This window comes from Metopolophium dirhodum, chromosome 4 (assembly GCF_019925205.1).
Source record: "Metopolophium dirhodum isolate CAU chromosome 4, ASM1992520v1, whole genome shotgun sequence".
NCBI classification, from domain to species: domain Eukaryota; kingdom Metazoa; phylum Arthropoda; class Insecta; order Hemiptera; family Aphididae; genus Metopolophium; species Metopolophium dirhodum.
The window spans coordinates 12,504,101-12,525,152 of NC_083563.1; the positions used below are offsets into that span (position 1 = coordinate 12,504,101).

The following is a 21,052-nucleotide window of genomic DNA, read 5'->3' on the forward strand; positions in this document are numbered from 1 at the left end:
TGTTCGTCTCAGACGATTGTCATTTGCCATAGATTATTTATAATTATAACCTCACCGTCCTAATCATAGAAAATATATATATGGTCCTAACCGATGGATGATGGATATTTTTACATTATCTTCAAAAAAACATTTATTTGTTTCTACTAGACGCAAATGCGGTAAATTGAATTCAAATTTATAATATAGATAACGGTTTTTTTACTTGGTAACCATTCATTTATTACTTGGTTTATTAACAAATTCTAATTGATATAAAATAGTAATTGAATAAAAATAGTTTTATTGATCCCAATATTTAAAAATAATGTTTCGAATAAAATAATAAAAAAAAATTAATAACAAAATAACTAAATAAATTCGTAGCTTAATAAAATGTCCAGAAAAATTAAAAGTCCAATTTAAACGAATATAAAATATAATTTAGATAGGTGTATAGGTAGTGTATTCGTTATATTTTGAGTTTCATTATAGCACATCAGTAAATCAGAAGCTATTTAATATTTTAAAATAAAAAACTTCGACAGTAATTCCATATTGGCAAGTGTTGTTTTCTATAACTGAAGACCGAAGTTATAGACAGTTATAGTATCGATCATAATGGGTACGTAAAAAAATAGAAATATAATTTAAAAAAATTACCTTTATTTAATTGTATTTAATTTTTTTTTAATAAGTTTTTATAATATTGACTTCAACCCATATAAATGTTCTTATTTAATATTTTCAATTCGTTGATAATATATGAAACGAATTCTTTGCTTGGAAAGCAATGTTTAGAAAATTCAGAAAATGCAGTTTATATTTAAATCCGTGGCCTAATTATAAATAATAATTTCTGATGCATTGATGCTGAAGAGTGAGAGAGGTGCACAATCAGCCGAACCGAAATCTAACATCTTAAACACTTAATATAAACAATTTTTCACACACGCGTCATGGTATGAAAATAAAAAATATTTATAATTCATATTTATACCGATCTTCTATATTAATAATAATTATAAATATATAGCAATAACTAATCATTTTTGAGTAGCGGCCCACCGGGAAAGTTCCCAGTATCCCGCCGGCCCAGTCCGCCCCTGGTTCATATTGTAACCGAAAAATCTAAATAATCTATTATAAACACAGTTACTTTTTACAGATATTATAAGTTAAAATTTGGACGAAATTACATATTAAAACCAAAAATAACGATTTTAGTTATTTTGTTGTAATTTAAAAATAGTAAGTATTCGCGGATTTATGAAAATTTTAGAGTATATTATTATAATTTATAGACACGATGACACTTTCAAATGTTATTATTTGGGCAAAAATGACTTTAACCTACTATTGTAGGTGCTAATGTCTAATAGTAAAATAAATTACTTTAATCTCAATATTATTTATTAGTTAACGATGTATTTGCTCAGAATCGTTTTTCGTTTGTTCGTTTTGTATTTTAATAATTTATACATAGATATATTATTATTTCTATTAATTATAGTAGGTGTGTTTGTTTTATTTCATTAATTAATTTAATACCATACCAATAAATTATATATTAATTAATAATTTTTGAAACATTGTGTTCGAAAAAATAAAAATAAATGTGATTTTAATTATTCTTGTAATGTACCTACCTATATGTAAAAAATAAATAAATATAATAATAACTGTTGAACTTTTAGGGACATAATAGGTAACACATTCGTGTATGTAGTATTACACTATTTATATACCTATACGAGTATTATATGAGTAGGTATGTTATTCATAAGTGCGCACACGTCAGGTTAGGCAGTTGACCATTCCGTGAATATTACTTTTATGTGTGCATGGTTATACGGCCCTAATCCCTATGATATAGAATATAGATAGAAGTTAAGTATGTGACACTAAATTAATAGCTACCTATAACTTATAACGTTGTATTTGGAAAAAAAAATACCAGTTATTAATTAAAATTGTATCTTATGACTATTATCAGTTATAAGTTATAACATATATTTCTATAAATGAAACCAAAACATATATATATATATATTTATATATATTGAGTGCCCTATAAAGGTATGCACCTATTAATTATAATTATTCTACGAACAGCGACTGGAAAAACGACGACGACGTTTATATCTCACGTATTTTATACATTTCTAGTTCGGAACTAAAATATGCGCCTACAACACTTGGATAGCACATTTTTCGTGACATTAAATATTTATTTTAAGTCTTAAAAGTAAATTTAAGCCCCAAAAGAATATAAAAACAAACTTGCTTGAATTATCGACTCTTTCGGCGGTATCCGTGACGTGTGTGAACTGCGACGCCGATGAGGAAACGCTCCAGAATACAGAACTTAGAATATCTTCTTTGCTTATTGAAATTTTGGAATTTTTAGTCGAATGTGTCTTCTGCAACGACTCTGAGATTTGCCATAGATAAATAAATAAATGATAGATATTATACTAGGTACATCAATATGATGAATCCACGGATATAATATAATGCAACTTTTTGTATCAAAGAGTTCCGTGTTAAGGAACAATTTGTTCATTGAAATTTGATATGACAATAAACCAAAATAGTTTATAATTTTGATTATAATAATATGATGTGGGTATTATTTAAATTATTATTTTCGTTTATCAATTTAATTATTGATTGAGGTGGTGAATAGATATCAGAAGCACAAGAATATTTTTTTAAGAGCATATTGTATTTTATGAATTATTAAATAAAAATGTAATTACTGGATTTTAGAGGTACCTACAGTAAATTCATCAAATACTATAATACCAACTAGATTTCTAAAACTCCAAGTCCATAATTCTAGATTCTGAGCGGATCGATGACTGTATTAATTTTACAATGATGTGTTCTTTATTTTTTAATATTTTTAATTATTTTTTCTTGGTGGTCTGTGCAAACGATAAGTATTCGTAATAAAGATTCAATTTTCATATATAATATTATTTTATAGGCACTCAGTATATGTAATCATATGTTTATTTTTAGTTTAGTTTAGTTGTAGGTATTCAGTAAATAATAATAGGCATACGAAATTGTTTTTTCGAATAGCAATTTATTGTTTGTATTAGTACCTACACCATAATAGGGAACTAAAATGTTGAAAATGATGTACAAATGTATTTTTGGTGTTTTAAGGCTGCTGTAAGATCAATTTATGAGAATCCTTGCATTAAATTGTTAGGATTATTTGATATGAATAATTATTTTATTACATATAGGTAAGTCGATCAGAAACTATATTTACACTGAATGTTAATAGTAAAAAGCTATTAAAATATATTCTATTATTTGTATTTATTTGTTAATAATAATTAAGACTTAAATATTAGCAGTAATATTGTTCCTTTCACAAAATGTTTTAGATTCTGAGCGAAGCGATGAATGTATTGATTCTACAATGATGTGTGTTTTTTTTTTTATTTTTTTTTTTGATTTTTGTGTCTGTCATCACCTTTTAGGACAGTAAAAACTAAAAGTTCTTGGATTTTCTTCAATAGTAACTTTTCTGATAGGAAAGTGAATCTAGTTGGTACTTTGGGGGGTCAAAAGTAAAAATTTCCCAGTAGTTTTCACAAGTGACGTGAAAAACAAAAGAAAAATTAAGGAAAAACGGGAATTTTTACGCAAAATCTGTTTTCGAGAAAATCGATTTTTTGGTGTAAAGGTACGGTTTCCTATCTGCGGCTGGCCGCAACGACTGGCCGCAACGACTAGTCGCAACTACTGAACGCTGCGTGCCGACTGGTTTCCTATATGCGACTTTACTTTGCGGCTGGTGTATAATAGTTCATTTTATCCCAATATTTAGTAGTGTGCAGACGTGTTTAGTTTATAACTTTTTATTTTAATAACTATTGTTGTACCTTACGAATTGTACGAACTGTGATGGAGGACATTATTATTAATAATAATACAATAATTAGTCTTCTATTAGAGGAGGAAGAAGAAGAAGATGAAATTTATAATAATCGATTAGGAATTAATAAAAGAAAATCAATCGACAGTTTTTTTACAACTCGAGAAGAAGAAGGTTTTTTTGAAATTTTAATAAATGGACATTTACATAACAGTAAACCGAAATTCCGTGAATTTTTCCGTATAAATTATGACCAGTTTATGTTCATTCTATCATTGGTAAAGGATGATATAACATTACCTCCATCTAGACGAGTTAAAAAACCAATTCAACCTGACGAAAAATTAGCAGTTACTTTAAGGTAAATATATTTAAGTAAGCTACTATATAGTTTTAATTAATTTTAACCGATTACATTGCACTTGAAAATTAAAATATTAAAATATCTCATTTTGTCCAAATTTTAATTTAAAATATCTATTAAAAAAGCAGTGTTTTATAGTTTTTATATATTTCGGTTATACAGTTTGCACTACTTATGACCTAGAAACAAAATTTTATTAATATTAGATGTTCAATCCTTAGTTATAAAAATAGAACATTGTATTAACTTCAAACTCAAAAAAAATTGCAATCTGATTTTGACCAATTTGGTTAAAATTTTAACTTTAGACGCTGAATTTTCACCAACAACTTTTTATGAACAATGTTTTACATTTACATTTATTAAATACCTGCAGAACATATAATTTTTACAAGTAATTTTTAAATATTGTATTCCATTAATTATCATAATTAATTAAAGCAAGTAGTTAAATTACATTTATTAAAATATTTAAATTATGAAGTACTTTAATAATAATAATAATCGGTAGTTATCGTAATCATATCAAATTCGTACACTAAAATACTTCACAACCGTGATTAGAATTTATTTACCTATATTTCAAAATAACAAACAATATTTAAAGTATTACTTACCTTCATGAAACAATTAAAATATTTTGTTTAATCCATAGGTATCTTGCAACAGGGGAATCGTTTAGGTCACTGTCGTTTGCATTTAGGATTTCACATAGTTATATCAGTCTAATTGTCAAAAAAACACTGTCAGCTTCAAAAAAACATTTAACACCTATATTTCTTCCTGATATATCAACCGTAGATTTTAATGTCAAAGCTTCAGAATTTTGGACAAAATGGAATTTTCCAAACTGTATTTTGGCAATTGACGGAAAACACATTAGAATAAGAAGTCCTAACAACACTGGATCACTTTTTTTTAATTATAAAGATTATTTTTCAATTGTACTGCTCGCTATGGTTGACGCCAACTACAAATTTATTGCTGTAGACATTGGTTCGTTTGGTAGAGAAGGTGACAGCGGAATATTTTTAAAGTCGAACATGGGTAAAAAAATATTAGATGGGTCATTTGGTTTTCCAGAAGCAAAAAAATTACCAGGGTCATCAACAATTTTACCTCATGTTATTGTGGGGGATGAAGCCTTTAGGCTTCACACTCATATAATGAAACCATATACAAGACAAGCCTCAAAAGATGATAAGACAAAGTCTATATTTAATTATAGATTAAGTCGTGCCAGACGAGTGACGGAAAATGCGTTTGGTTTATTGAGCCAGGTTTTTCGCGTCTTTTATCAGCCTATAAACATTGAACCATCGACATGTGATGACCTAATCACAGTAGCTTGCTGTTTGCATAACATGCTAAGAGATGCATATTTAGAAGAAAATGGACGAGCATTTAGAGAATTTGATTCAAGAGAACCGGTCCCAATTAACAATATAATTCCAATTACAAGAGGAGGTGGTTTTGCAAACGCTGAAGGATTTGACGTCAGAGAAGCATATAAGGACTTTTTTAATAACGAAGGCGCTGTTTCATGGCAGAATAACCTATAAGTTATTTATATTAAGATATTATTATTTAACTTTTACATTTAAATATCAAATAATAAAACGAAAAAACTTTATACGTATTAAAATTAAAAACAATATTCCTTATGACATTATTTAATATTATGTATACTTTTATTTCATTAAAATATTAAAAACAACCTGTTAATTAATAATTATTATAATATACATACATATATTTAGATATAGTTATAGTTGATTATTGTACCTATATGGATCAAATCCTTGAGAAGTAGCCGATGATGAACTGAGGCTTGGCGATGGTGTGCTCGAAAGTGACATAATATTGTTAAAATCTGAAGACCTAGAGGGTGTTTGAAACATCATTTGAGTGGGTGTTTGGAACATCGGTTGAGTGGGTTGTGCTCCAGTGTTATCTAGGTATTTATCTTCGAGCTGTGCAACCAAAGATAATATACTAATTTTAGCTTCACTTTTGCCTCTGGGAGGTAGCTTCTTCACTGAAATTGCAATGCTCTTAAAAAATAAATCTATCTCGTCAGTTGATGATTCTCTACCCAAAATTGCTTCATTTTGGGCTTGTATGCTATTTATTATTGCTGTTCTGTCATTCATTCTTTTAACATACGCTAATTGTGCATGCTTGTCTCTCGATCTTTTCCCGTGTATGACCTCTTCAGCTATTTCTTCAGTTGATTCATTCAATGGATCTCCGGAATTATCTTGGCTACTTTCAACTATTGTTGAGTCTTGATCATTGCAAACATTCGATACCGTACTAAAATATTAAAATGTATAATCATTTTCTTTGGAACATAAATACTTTTCATGAAAAGATAGATTTCATGAAGTGGCTATGAGAAAAAACAGTCGTATCATCAGGGCTAGGATTTGTATGTATGCAATAAAAAATTGTACAATATAATATGTTTCTTATTTACCAAAATATGCAAAAATATGGCTTTTAATTTTTAAAAGATACACACAAAAATATAGTTGCTCACTACAAGTATTACTCACTTAAACTCTATGTGGCGTAGCAAAAAAAAACATGCTGTTGTATACAAATCCTAGGCCTGCACTGCTTATCATCGTATAATTAATTTAATATAACATTATAACTCTAGTAAAATTTAAAGTTATGAATAAAAGTACGAAATTGATATATTTACTTACATTCTTTCATACTCAACATTATCTAAAAATGACAAATAACCAGCTAAAGGCCATTTTTTTTTGGACAATATGGCCGGAGATCCAGTACCAAGTTTTTTTTTGTGCCGCATGTAGGTATCACGTATATTCCGCCATCGATATTTACAATCCTCAGCTATAATACGAATTAAAATGTTTATTCACTGAATATATTTTGAGCTTTTATCTTAACTATTAGAATGCAACGTTTGAACGTTCTAAAAATTGTTAATCTATATATACTTACATGATTTTCCAACTACAGCCGAAATATTGTTCCAACATTTACTTAAATAACCATAGTCTTTGTGTTTTTCGAGAGAACTGTCATAAATAGCGCGTTCTTTCTCTACTTCAACAACTAAAATTTCGTCCTCGTTGGGCAAAAATTTTGACGTTATACTTTTTGGCATAATTATTTTATATTGCGTTAAATAACTAATAATAATAAATAATAAATAACTAATAAATTAAATAAAAATAAACAGTTGACAACACGCATGCGACTGATCGATAATACTGCTATCGGATCACTACAGTCGCAAGCCGCAACGACTATTTTTGACACGCTCGCGTCGATCGCACATTGGAAACCACGTTCGCAGTTTAAATATAGATCAGTCATTACGACTAGTCGTTGCGGCCAGTCGTATGCGGCCAGCCGCAGATAGGAAACCGTACCTTTATACGCTATTATCGCTATTAAAATATTAATGGCCAACAATTGTATTCAATGCATGTAAAATTGTGCTAAATTACATAAACCTACTCTCAGTGAAAGACTCGAAGGATCTGATATGGGGAATTAGAATTTGTTTTTTGAAACAATGAAAATAATATAATTTTTTGGATTGGATTATTGTTCTTATCGATTTAAAATTTAACACGTTAGCTACTATACCTAGTAATTAGTATACGTTGAGTGATAGAAAAAAAAATAAAAAAAATATTTGATAAAAAAATGTTTTCTTGGAAATTTGATTAAGTATGAAAATGTACAGAGTAATTCTGATGGGTCACAAGGTATGTGGTGCGGGCGGGAGGTTCACATTTTATAAGGCACCAAAGATCGACTTCACGTGACTGGTCTTTTTTTTAATAACATAAAATAAGAGAAGGGATGTACAAAGTATTTTGCTCTAGGGCGCATGAACGATATGAATCCGTACCCCAACGAAAAGTTTATATGGATAAAAGAATGTTGGAACAGGAAAATAATTATTATTTGACGGTAAAAAAGCACTACATAAACCTAAAATAAAATGAAAAGTCTTGCGTGGAAATAAGAATAAATATTAAATGCCTACATATTATTTTGTAAATCTAATGTTTTCATTATTGATTGTGTAAGTAATATTTAGAATTTATTGCGTTCTGTACATAGAGAGGTACTCGACGATTGCATGTGAAGAGACTACGCTGTTAGGTTGATTCAAACTGCAACGAATTCACATTTTATGATTTTACACTTTGGTATATTTTCGTTCGTGTAAAAAATGCATGGGCAAATTGGAAATGTATACCACGTTTAAATGTTTAATGCATTCTTCGTGAAAATGTTGCATTGTCAATTGTGATTCATATGTATCTGTTTACGTATCTGTTACTTTTTTGTAAACGTGATTTATTTGATCAGCTGGTTTTTTAAATTTATAAAATCTAAATAAAATAAAATATATAGTCATTAGTGTGTACTCAATTACAACCACGATTGTAATAATATTGTGTGTACATCTATTTCTAGGTACAGGCGCCTATAAATTCGTAAAAATATAAGCACACATGGTTGATTTCAATCAGGCACATTTCATTAGGTAAGTACCAAACTGGCTACCTACCTACTTACCTATCTAGTATAGTAATATCGAAGGAAATTAACATAATATTTTACTCAGTTAATTAACTGACAAATGTCTGATATTATATCCTAGTATTTTACAGTAAAAGTTATTGAGTTATAAATAAAATATATAGGTAATATCACAATAATATGTTAGACTGTTGGTATTGATCTTATATCGGTGTTATATAATAGATGTGCAATATTAATAATATTATCATGATTCATGATAATAATTAATATTATGTAAGATCAAATTGGTTGTTATTTATTTCAAAACAATGTAACAAGTAAACAATATTTATAGTCGGAAATACACTGGATGAGAAACTTTGTATATACCTACGAGTAGGTATATAATACAACCTAACATATTATATTCTTGCCACCTTCAATCTATACACGACGATTATTTGGATTAAAAATATAGGCAAGTACTTAAATTTTGCCGTTAAAATGACAACATAGTGAAGCATGAAAAACATTTTTGGGGCATTTTATGTTTATTTTAAAAATTATTTGTTTGTGTAATCCTTAGATAGGCTTTAAGTGTTGATAAAATAAACTACTAATTGAATAAACAGATAAAACATAAATACAAATAAAAAATAATTTTTTTAAAAACGAAAATAAATTAATAAATCCATATTATAGATATGGATGTAGGTAAGTATTAAAATTAGATTTATAAAATTATATATGAATTAGGCATATGTATTATTATACCTTTGAAAAATTGAAATTATACTAATTTATGTATGATTATTTTAACATTTTAAGGGGTTAGACTAACGTATATTTGCCGTGTGCTGAGAAAAAAAACAAGAATCCAAGAAAGAACCACAACAATTTTTTGTTATATAAATTATAAAACAAAATGTATTTTTAATCGACAGTAAAAATATAACACGTCACCGTCATTCGCTGTGAATGTGTTAATGGATTTTTTTACTCATTTCTTTATTATATAATATTAGTCATGATAGAATATTGTCTATATAGTGCTGCAGCTCATTTAATAGCATATTAATTGATACTTTATGGAAATAATAACTTTTAAAGTTTAGATTTATTCTTAGCTTGTTTAAATGTTTACAGATTGCTACTTGTTTCATTCGGATCTAGAATCTAAAATCTTGATTTATTATTTTGAAGATGACTCCTACGAAAATATAATTTAGAAAGTCACTTTAAGTTATAAAATATAACATTTTATATATTTATGATTTATAAAAATATTACTCTGCATGATATTATGATAGCTAATTCCAATTGGGAAACACATTAGTATAATAATTATAGCTACAATAAAGTGCAGGTACCTATTTAAATAAAAAAAAAGAATTAAACCTGTTATAATTTACGCATTTAAATTATAAATAAATATAAAGTATTATAATAAATAATATTTAAAAATATTACTTAAATCAAGAGATTTATAGTAAGTATATATTATTATTACATTTTGTATTTTGGAATTAAAAAAAACCTCAATCATCAATACTATATTAGATGTAGGTAAGTACTAAATGTACATTTCTCAAAACCAAAACCTGAATATAAAAAGGAAATTATGAGTTGTAACTAGCCATTATATGGACTAGCGAGTAGCAGAGTCACTCCGTTTAGATACTTACACACATACGTATATAACACATATATATATCATAAGTTAAGTGCCCTCCAAATAAGTGAGATCGAAGACTATCATGTCCCTTAGCTTGCACACCACGCGGATCCGGGGACTACAGTGGACTTGATTAACCATTTACTGCTAATAAAATAAACGAGGTTCCGAAATATGAAATTGTAAATGGTATAATTTTATTACTGTACAATTTACGATTCCTAAAAATGTTGCGCAAATAGGTATACCTACACAATGTACATAATTTGATTTTTTAAAAGTGGGTTTATATATATATAGTTATTTTAGATTATAAATACGAAAAATTATTTTAAAAAATACTTAAGTTACCATACAACATGAATATTATATTATAAAAAATTATTAAATAGAATTAGTTAGAAAATATTATAAAACATACCTATAGGATATGCTGGCATACTGCTATAGGCTATATCCATTAACTAGCAACCACATGCGCTGTTATATTTCGTACATGTGATGTTTTTTTAATTTAAAATTAAATTGATAATAAACAGCAAGACATGGTACAGGTATAGAGTAAACATAAGTAGCCAGAAAGTGCAGTCAAAGGAAAACTTCTTCGAAACAATATAAGAGATGATTATTGAATCCCTTTTTACGCAATAATGCTAGAATTCTTCAATATGCAATGTAAATTTATATTGCATTATACATATTAGGTAGTTACGCTTCATATAGTAGAAACATGTCGTTGGTTCCGGTTCATATTATTAAAATCGTTAATAAACGAGAAGGTAATCGAGTAAGCACTGAACAAGAATGTAATAATAACGTTGGTTTTTTACCGACCAAGGTAATTAGAAATTCTTGTGTATATTATTAATTCAACTGGATAAAAGAATTTTCTACTGATAAAAGAATTTTTTACTCTTTACTGTACTTATTGTTAGGTTTCTTTTCCAATACTGTGGCGTACTTTTATATTCATAGTATTTTTTCGAGAGGGTGGGCAAGAACTTTATTTTTAGAGGATCACCCACATCACTACCGCACTGCTAACGTCGTTTATTGATACAACATTAACAATATGAAACCGATGTGGTGATGTGATGACAAGTCACCGCTACAAACCCTAATAAAAATGCAATATTACATACCTATAAATACTTAAGATATATTATTTGCTTCGCGGCTTGGTTCACTAAACAACCAACCAGCCAAGAGTCACGCTATGGTGGTCCTCTTTGAGGCCCGGTTCGTAGAATTAGCAAGAAGTGCGTTTTGCAGCGTTTTTCTGGGTTCGCAATCGCACGCATCCTCCGGCCTGGAGAAGTTTCGTTCTGCTGGAACCTTATTATGTGGTTTGTAGGGGGCGAGGGGGAAGAATTCAGTGCGGCTTCTCTTCTGAAATGCAGTTTGTCCTTTGGCATGACGTAGAAGGCGATGTGCGATCCGTTCAGAAACGGCAGAGGGTTGATAATTGTGTCTAGAACGGTAATTATCACGAGACTGGATGTCACAAGGACTCGCATCAGATCCTGTGAACGTCGTTCTGGGTGATGTTCCTGCAATCCTACCACTGACAAACGCTTTAATTGGCCGTCGGGAATTGTGCAAGACTTACTGATTTTGATTCAAAAGTTTTTTTTCTTAAATATGTCTTGATCCATCTTAATGTCGAAAAGCTACAGTTCATCTGTAGTAGCAGATACAGGTAGTAAGTCGTACTCCTCGTATTTCAAGTTATGATGTACATTATATATTTTATAAACTGGGAATTAGTCAGGATAAATTTATCGATCACAAACACTTATTAAAGTTTCTATAGCCATTGCAGGTCTTAATCTGTCCTCAAAGATTATTCACTTAAACATTTAGCTAGCCAAATGGCAATATTTGGTTTTCATAATTTTATTAAGTCTGGGTAAATCATTTTCACGAAATGCAACTGCATTTCTTATAAACGAAAATGAGTTTTTAACTTGGTAAGATATTATTTTATTATTATATTTATTTTGTAAATAAATTATATTTTTATAATTCATTATGCGGTAAAAGTCTTTAATTGAGTGCCATTATTAAATCGTCAAATACATAAAGTATGATAATAGATTATTTGTAAAATTCTTCAATGGTATTATAATATGAAGTATACGGCATATTGTTTTAATATTTTGAATACAGTAAATTCAGGTAATTTTTCATTAAATATTTAACCGTATGAAAATATCCATGGCTTCCGGTAAAATTGTTTGATGAATTAAATTAATAAATTAAATAAGACAATTTTCCTGGAAAAATAAATCACTTCATTCAAAATATTTTTGTACATTTTTAAAGTCGTTATGTATAGGAAGTACTTACTATTAATAAGGGGAAGATTAATAGGTTAGGTTAATAAGATTAGTGATAGGTACTAGTCTACGTTTAAAAATCTATGATAAATAGAAATTGTTTTATTTTCAATATCAGCTTTATAAAAATGAGTTTACATAAAGTTAATAGAAAAAAATCAACTAAAAATTTCAAATCGATTTTCTGACAGTCTATTATTTGTTTCTTATTAACGATAAGTACCGTTTTAAAAGTTTTATAATTTTATTGTGTTCACGGATCATAAACTCCAAATTCCAATGTCTCATTTTCGTGCTAAATTCACAATTTTGTACTATAGATTTTACCGGACTACATTAGGTAATGTGTAAAATGGTGTACTATTGGGCATAGGATATAAAAAATATTATTATGATACTTGTGTATATTTTATTTATTTATTTAAAATGCGCGAGAGATTAATACATTGTATTCTAATATTTTTAATGGTAATATTTTATAATTAAAAATTTTATTTTATTTGTTTATAGTGATAGTAGTCGATCGAAGTACCTTGTTTAATATTAAATATTAACTAGATATACGCGATAATTTAATTTAAAATAGATTCGCTTAAAAATGAATCAGTTTATACGGTGTAAACGAGTTGCCCTGAAATATGTTTAAGGTACATGGAAAAGGAAAGTAAATAGCTTCGGTGAAGTGGTTTAGGGTGAAATCAAATTGAGGGTACCCTTGAGGCCTAAGAAACATTCATTATATTTATCATTCTATAGTTTCACATTATGATCTCAAACATGATTCAGAATTCATAAGACCAGTTATAAACACGAGGACCATATAGTGTCATACAATTTTAAGTATGTTTAAGGGTTTCTAGAAAATATATTAAATTTTGTATTAAGAGGTTTTATAACTAAGGTGTAATAGTTAGTAGGTACTTACTGTAATTTAGATATCTAATAGATATATAGGTAATATCAGTGGCGTTTTTCAAGGGGGGGAGGGGCTTGAAAATTAATAATTATAATTTGATTGTTATTTTGTCCAGTTTAATAATTTCAGACGTTTAGGTGGTGTATTTGAAAGAGTTTGTACAAGCTCAACTTATCAACTTTTCTAGTAAAAAAAATGCTTTGACTTGATGGTTGATGAAGATTTTAGATAGATCTATCGGTAGATAATTGGATCTAGTTGGTACTTTTGAGAGGTTGAAATTGAAAATTCTTAGTTCCAATTTTTTAACATAATCAAGAAAAAAAATGAAAATTTTTTGGAATTGAAATATTATTATTAAAAACATTGTATAATTATTTAAAAAGATATATTATATTATAATCAATTTTAAACTTAAAAATCTATTCTAGTTACTTCATACTAGTCTATTCTAGTTAAATGAGTTATTTATTTGGTTTTCTATTATTTATCTGAATTATTCTTCATGACCGATAGTATGGGAAGTGGATTCGATCCTTCGCAAAGAGTGGTAGACCTAATATTAATTTTACCATTGATCCCTCTACATTCTATTGAATAAATCCACCAATGAAACGTAGTGTCTTCGTTAGTGCTAAATTTAGTTATTTACTTAAGGTGCAACTAGTAAAATCCTTGAAATGTTGCTGATACGTCACAAGTAGGTTAGATTAGGTTAGATAATCTAATGTCGTTTTACGTGATATTTTTCAATTATTATGAAATCCAACAATTAACATGTTAAAAATACATATTTATTAATTTTAGACGAATTTTTCTACGTGAAATTATAATTTTTAAGATGCTTTGGTATTATTTGCTTAGTTACTTAAATTTAATATTCTGCAAAATTAAATTTATATATGCTTCGTGGAATCAAAATAAAAGTAATTCGAATGTTCACCTATTTTTGTTATGAGCAACTAAACATTTTCAAAACGTTATATTATATTAACACAACAAACGAGGTCCACTCAGAGATTGTTAGTTTTGAATACGATGATTAATATTTGACATTTGTGAGTTTTTGAATGGTTGGAAATTAACGTGGGTCAATCATATTTCATTCAAAGAGAAAAACTATTGTTTATAACTTATAATGTTCCCGATTTTTAATAGGAAAATTTGTTGTATTACAAATACAAACTATTTTTAGAGTTAAAAACGTATTTTCTAATGAATAAAAAAATACAAAAAAAATTATTCTTAAAAATGTCTTTAATTATATAATTAATTATAGAATACGTATTGGAATAAATAAAAAGTATTTGAATACTTTTATTTGAAATATTATACAAGACTGGACATCAGTGTGTATATCTTAAAATACCTAGTCAATATAATTGACTTTTGCAGTTATGTAATAACTATAGTCTATAATACATTAATAATTGTGAGCTTTTGAAATGATTCCAAGTATAATGTCAATTAATGGTTTCAAAACTAGCAGCACGCCCTTGAATTACTCAATTTTACCTGAAATATAGTACACAGTAGTAATTAGCTAATAGGGATAAACTTTGATACTGTAAAAAGGTAACTAACGTAATCTTATAATTTTCTAGCCAACTTTTTTTACCGGAACATTCACTTATTCGTTCTTGCACTCTTGAATCATGTTTTATTAAATCTATGTTGATTGGTTTATAATATTTCTCTAGTTAGATAGTCTCACTTGGTTCATTTTCTAGTCGAATAAATATTATTTAGTCCTTGTCCTTCAGGTAAAATCCATATTTCCTTTTATCATTTTTATATCACATAAAACTAATATTATTTATCCGATTATTTTTTTATTCTGTCTCACGAAGTTTGTTAATTAAGACCCTATTTTTAGAATTTTGTAAAAGCTATCGTTAGACCAAATGTCTAAGTTGTTTATTTAATTGTATCCACTTCTGCGTAGGTATGCTACACTAAAATTTCTTTTTAGCTCGTGGGATGTTTTAGACATAAATAGCTTAACAATTATTTTGACCTAGTTTATAGGTACTCCGAAAAAATAATCTATCTATATAATATAATGATGATATAAGAATGATAGATTTGATATTTATTTTTTTATTAGTATTTTATTTATCAATTAATTAAGAAATGATAGAACTTTGTAGCCTTGAAAAATATTTTATCAACAGCATGAAATATAACTATAACTTACAAGGAAAATGCCATATGATATAATATAGTATTATCTTTATGATATATTTTGGCATTGTTAATAATTAATTAAATTTGAAAATTGGAATATAGCATGGCTTAAGATAATATAATATAATTTATTTATTATTTACGGGAGGAGGAAGTCACCCAATGGTGGCACCCCGTGAAACAAATGTTATGAATAGCCAATATAGGTACCTATGTAATTATATAAGCAGGGGCCGTTTGATATAAAATTATTATTTTTATCACTGTTAGTATAATTAATAATTGTTTGGTTCTTCGACACAAATTATATTCATATAAATAGGTAAATTTTTTATGCAAATCGTTTTAAATACAACCTGCTTTTAGCAGTAGATCATATCAAATTAAATATTTGGATTAATTTCGATTTCATGATCTTCAAATTAACTTTAGTTATTTATTTAAAATTATAGGTAATGTACGCGTCAGTGTAGATTATTAAGAAAATTAAAAATGTAGGTATAAGTGAATATTTAATTAGAGTATAAATTTATAATTAATAATATTGATCGTTGTAAATGTTTGCAGTATATTCAGAAACAAATAATGATGGAATTTTAAATAAAATTAAGAGATACCGTTAAAATGTGTAAATATGTACTGTATTGTAGTATATAATTCAAAAAACAATTCCTAGGTACTTGTAAATAATAAATAAGGATTAATATAAAAAAAGGTGAGCAAGTGAATGTAACTCTGTTGTACGGTGGGATATATTAGGTCACTGTAATGGATTGTGTTAAATTTGAATTCAATGATATAATACCTATCATTGTATAAGAAAAACGATTCTGAGCGAAGACGGTCTGTTAGCTTATGATATTACTAAGCATATTTGATGATATTATTGTGAATAAAGTAATTTATATTTAACCATAGGAGTGCGCACACCCCCTGTGCCTGGGCACCCCCGGACTCTTCACCAAAAACGACAAGGGCCCTAATTATTAATTAAGTGTAAATTAAATTAATGAAATTATTGACGAATTCAAAAATGTCGTTCTTTTTAAACGTCGATTATCATTATAAGATTGTATATCTATATGTTATGTAATATTTATTAGAATGAACAATAAAATAAAATAAATATTTTTAGTCCATTTGATATCTTTAAAACATTTGTCTGTATCTATAATAATTGTTTTCAAAATTATTGTGGGCCCTAATTTTTAGTGTGCACCTCCGGAACGAAAAGTCTGCGCACGCCTATGTATTTAACCTATTTACGAATCACTTTGTTTTAAATTTATAATCCTTAGCTATAAAAATTGAACATTTTATACATTTTTAACTACTAAATAATTTATACATTTTCAATTTGATAAATTTCGTCATAATTTGAACTTTAAATGATTATAAAAATAATGTGCCTATGTATTTTGAATATTTTTCATCTGCTATTGTAATAATATATCAGGAGCCTTGTGTTAATTTTTCACGCTTTTTGGCCCAACAAATAAAATTGTGTTAATATTTATAGAAAAAAAAAACTGAAAAAAAAATTGAAATTTGAAATTGTCCATAAACAGCTCAAAACGAGTCAAAATTTTTTCAAAATTGCATGGTGTATAGATACGCAATATTTCTATAAGTCTGCATTATAACATTGAGATTAAATGTTTGTAAATAATGTTCAAAAGTGTTATGTAGTAAGTAATTACTAATTTACATATAGTAGGTATATATTATTATACTAGTAGATAATTGTGTAAACATCGGAATTGTTATCTGTACGCTTTAGCACCATAATATTAGTGAGTGGTGGAAGTCGATAGGTGGATTATAAAATATAAATATTATATTAATATATTGACTTTAAACGTACCGGAGGTCAGATTATCATGGAAAATTCTTAACTCCTAAGGAGGTATAAATATTCTAAGATATTCTTACAGTGGGTTAATATTTGCTTAAAATATGTAACGATAATTATACAAAACATGCTTAAAATAAGCAAAAAAAAAAAAAATGCCTGAAAAAGCCTATATTATTTTATTTATTTATTCTTCAAGAAGATAATGGGCCCCACTGAACATGTTCGTGTCGGGGCCCATGAGTTCACAATTTGAAATATAAATTCATTAAATATATCATATAAATTAAATAATTACAATTTGTAATATACATTCCTCACATAACTATAATATTAATAATATAAGTAAATATATATTTTCTTCTTTTTGTTTATATAATATAATATTAAAATATAGTATTATGTAAAAAATTGTGTAGTTAAATAATACAATATAATATGTTAATATAAAACTAAAATGAACAATAATTACTAAAGTCGTACAACTAATATGATAAATAATGCAGTAATCCTATACGTTTGTTATGAGTCTGTCTATAATTTGTTCATGTAATAGTCAGTGTAATTTTTTTTAAAGAATCTTAAAAGAGTTGCTGTGTTTAATTTTTAATGGTAGTATATTGTAAACTTTTGGACCAATATATAAGTATGTGGATTGTGTTAAATTTTTGTGCATAGTTGGTACTTTGATATTAGATATTTGTCTACTATTATGTAATTATATCGTAAAATAGGTTTGTAAATTAAGCATGTTTAGCTTCATTTTAATCTTGTTTAAAACTAATTTTGGCATTCCTTTGTAGAATAAATTAATTTGTTTTCATCTCTTAATTTATCTCGCGCAGATGAGAATAGCACTTTCGTGCAATATAGCATGCAAGACGGTTTGATTTTTAGTCCTTACAGGAATTTATAGACGTGAAATATAAAATCATGCAAATATATTTTATTGATTTACGTAGAAATACAGCTTAAGTATATTGTAGTATTGCAGGTTTACCTATATAATAATAATTTAATATATAATCACCGCCACTAAACTACAATCCAATATATGAAAAATCTTTTGGAGAAGTACGCAATATATTTAATGTAGGTATGAAACATTTAAATGTAAATTCATAGGTTTAAAAAATCCTTTGGTAGATACCCGTGTTGCCGAGGGACATTTAAATAAAAAAAAGGCTATTTTAATGCAAACTACGGAATTTTTGGGACATACTGTATGTTAAAAACAATATCAATATAATATATGCGTAAATCACGTTTGGAAAGAAATTACTTTTCAAAATATACTTTTCTTCGGTATTTATTGTTTTTTTTTTATAGTTTATACTCATTACTAATACACGTAGGTATTGTTTCAAAGAAATATAAGTTGAAGTGGGTGACTGTTATGGATAGTGTTACATTTGAATTCAATGATATAATATCATTGTATACGAAAAACGATTCCAAGTGGAGACGATTTGACAGCCTAGGATATTATATACTATATTTATATTGATATTATTAAATATTATTAATACCGTAGCCGGTTAAGTTGAGTTATTATTATTTGTTTATTATCATATTTGTATATAATAATACATTTTAGACGTTTCAATTACCCACGAATAATATTTTTAAAATAGGTATATAAATTACAAGTTACAACGAATTATAACGATATTTCAAAAAATTAATTGCCGAAAATCTTAGTATTTAACTGAAAACGACAGAGAAGTCTGAATTTGGCGGTCAGTCTTATTTTTAAGTTATATTATAGCTAATTGAACTTTTTGGTATTTTCATATAATATATCCGGTGTAGTCACTCGCACACTGCGCTTGCTCGAACAATTAAAATCAAAAACATCCCTCGACTTGTTATGTAAATCCTCCATGGGTGGGTGTCAGAATTATTTTTGCATCATCAATTTTAAAACGTTGATTTACCTAGATTAAAAAAAAAATTAATTTGTTGTACTTAAGCTCGGTAAACTTTAAGCGTTGTACGGGTGCGTAAAACACCGAAAATCGTGAACTTCGTAAGGCTGTACCATATATACCAATGGTTTCCCGGTAGTAGAGTTTTGGACAAGTACCTATATAGGTAACTTATAATAATTCATATTGTAAATTAATTAGGTACCAAAAAAATATAACTTCTCAAACACTGTGTCTATTGACACTGCCGGGAGAATGTATTAGAATGTCTATAAACTTACGGACCAGTTTGTATAGTTAAATTTGGCATGCGAACTATAATTGAAATGGAAAACCAGAATAGGTGCATTGCAGATGACAAAGATTTCTGTAAAAGAACATACGATTTATCAATATACCGTATAGGTACTGATAATACTGATAGTACCTACCTACTAGATAATACTATAATATATAAGTTCTATGGATTTATTATAATAAACAATATATTTTATAATATCTATGGCAATCGTCAATCGTCGAAATTCGTCGGCGACAGTTAACAATTCTAATAATTTCAGCAAATACAATATTGTATTATAAATATAATATATTGTATATTTTGATTTCGGTGAACAAAAAAATAATAAGCCACTAATATAAACGGACAGTTCGTTAAACCGTACATATTATAATGTAAGTTTTAATACAAACTCGCAAATTTCATTATGATCAGGTTATTTTCATAAAGTATTTCGATACTTTCAAGTTTCAGTTCATCGGAGTGAAATGATTAGATGGAGATGGATGAAGATAGCTGTTTCTTCGGCGATGGCGGCACTCTAGCTACGTTTCGCCGGAAGAGTAGATGTCTACGAGTAAGTTTGTTTTCATATTATTACCTACTATTTTACATTTACTTTTTAGACTTAAATTAGGCGTAAAATAGGAATTATTCTTGTTTTTTTAAATAATTTTTTCGAAAAATATATGTAACATGTATAGCTCATACAATTATGAATTTATAGTTAATAGAAATGCGGATGTTTATACTTCATAGATATTTTTTTATTGAAATCGTGTAAATAATTTGATTAAACGATCAGGTACCTACTCATCACTATAGTATCAATTTTATTATATTACGTGTAAAATCACCGACACAAGGTGCAGACTGAATTTAAAAAATTAAAAACATAAAACAATGTTGTAGTAGAAGCAGGAAACTGTAGTTTTTATAATCCATATAACATAACTATTAAATTGAATCATTGAATTATTATTCAGAGATAACTTTGAGATAAATGCCAAACGTATAAATGTAAATTAAATTAAAAATAATTAAAAAACATTTTGTGAAAGGAACAAGATTACTGCTAATATTTAAGTCTTAATTATTATTAACAAATAA

The 21,052-nt window shown here is 27.4% G+C and overlaps 2 protein-coding genes across 2 annotated transcripts; one reads left to right on the plus strand and one right to left on the minus strand.

Annotated features, from left to right (window-relative positions):
* Positions 1–3,863: 3,863 nt before the first annotated feature.
* Positions 3,864–5,803, plus strand: LOC132943542 (uncharacterized). Its single transcript, XM_061012582.1, has 2 exons — positions 3,864–4,238; positions 4,897–5,803. The coding sequence occupies exons 1-2, from the start codon at positions 3,907–3,909 to the stop codon at positions 5,801–5,803; spliced, it is 1,239 nt and encodes a 412-aa protein (XP_060868565.1). The 5' UTR covers positions 3,864–3,906.
* Positions 5,804–6,031: 228 nt separating this feature from the next.
* On the minus strand, positions 6,032–7,448 carry LOC132943543 (uncharacterized; the record flags this gene model as incomplete). The annotated part of the gene is made up of 3 exons (XM_061012583.1): positions 7,221–7,448; positions 6,956–7,109; positions 6,032–6,557 (listed from the first exon to the last, which is right to left on the minus strand). Coding segments are annotated over exons 1-3 (846 nt in total), but the record flags the coding sequence as incomplete, so codon positions are not given.
* Positions 7,449–21,052: the final 13,604 nt, after the last annotated feature.

Bases quoted from the DNA above. Each gene is read 5' to 3' on its own strand.
- LOC132943542 (XM_061012582.1), top strand. From the start codon at position 3,907: ATGGAGGACATTATTATTAATAATAATACAATAATTAGTCTTCTATTA. The intron at 4,239-4,896 runs GTAAATATATTT...TTTAATCCATAG, and splicing joins AAATTAGCAGTTACTTTAAG to GTATCTTGCAACAGGGGAAT.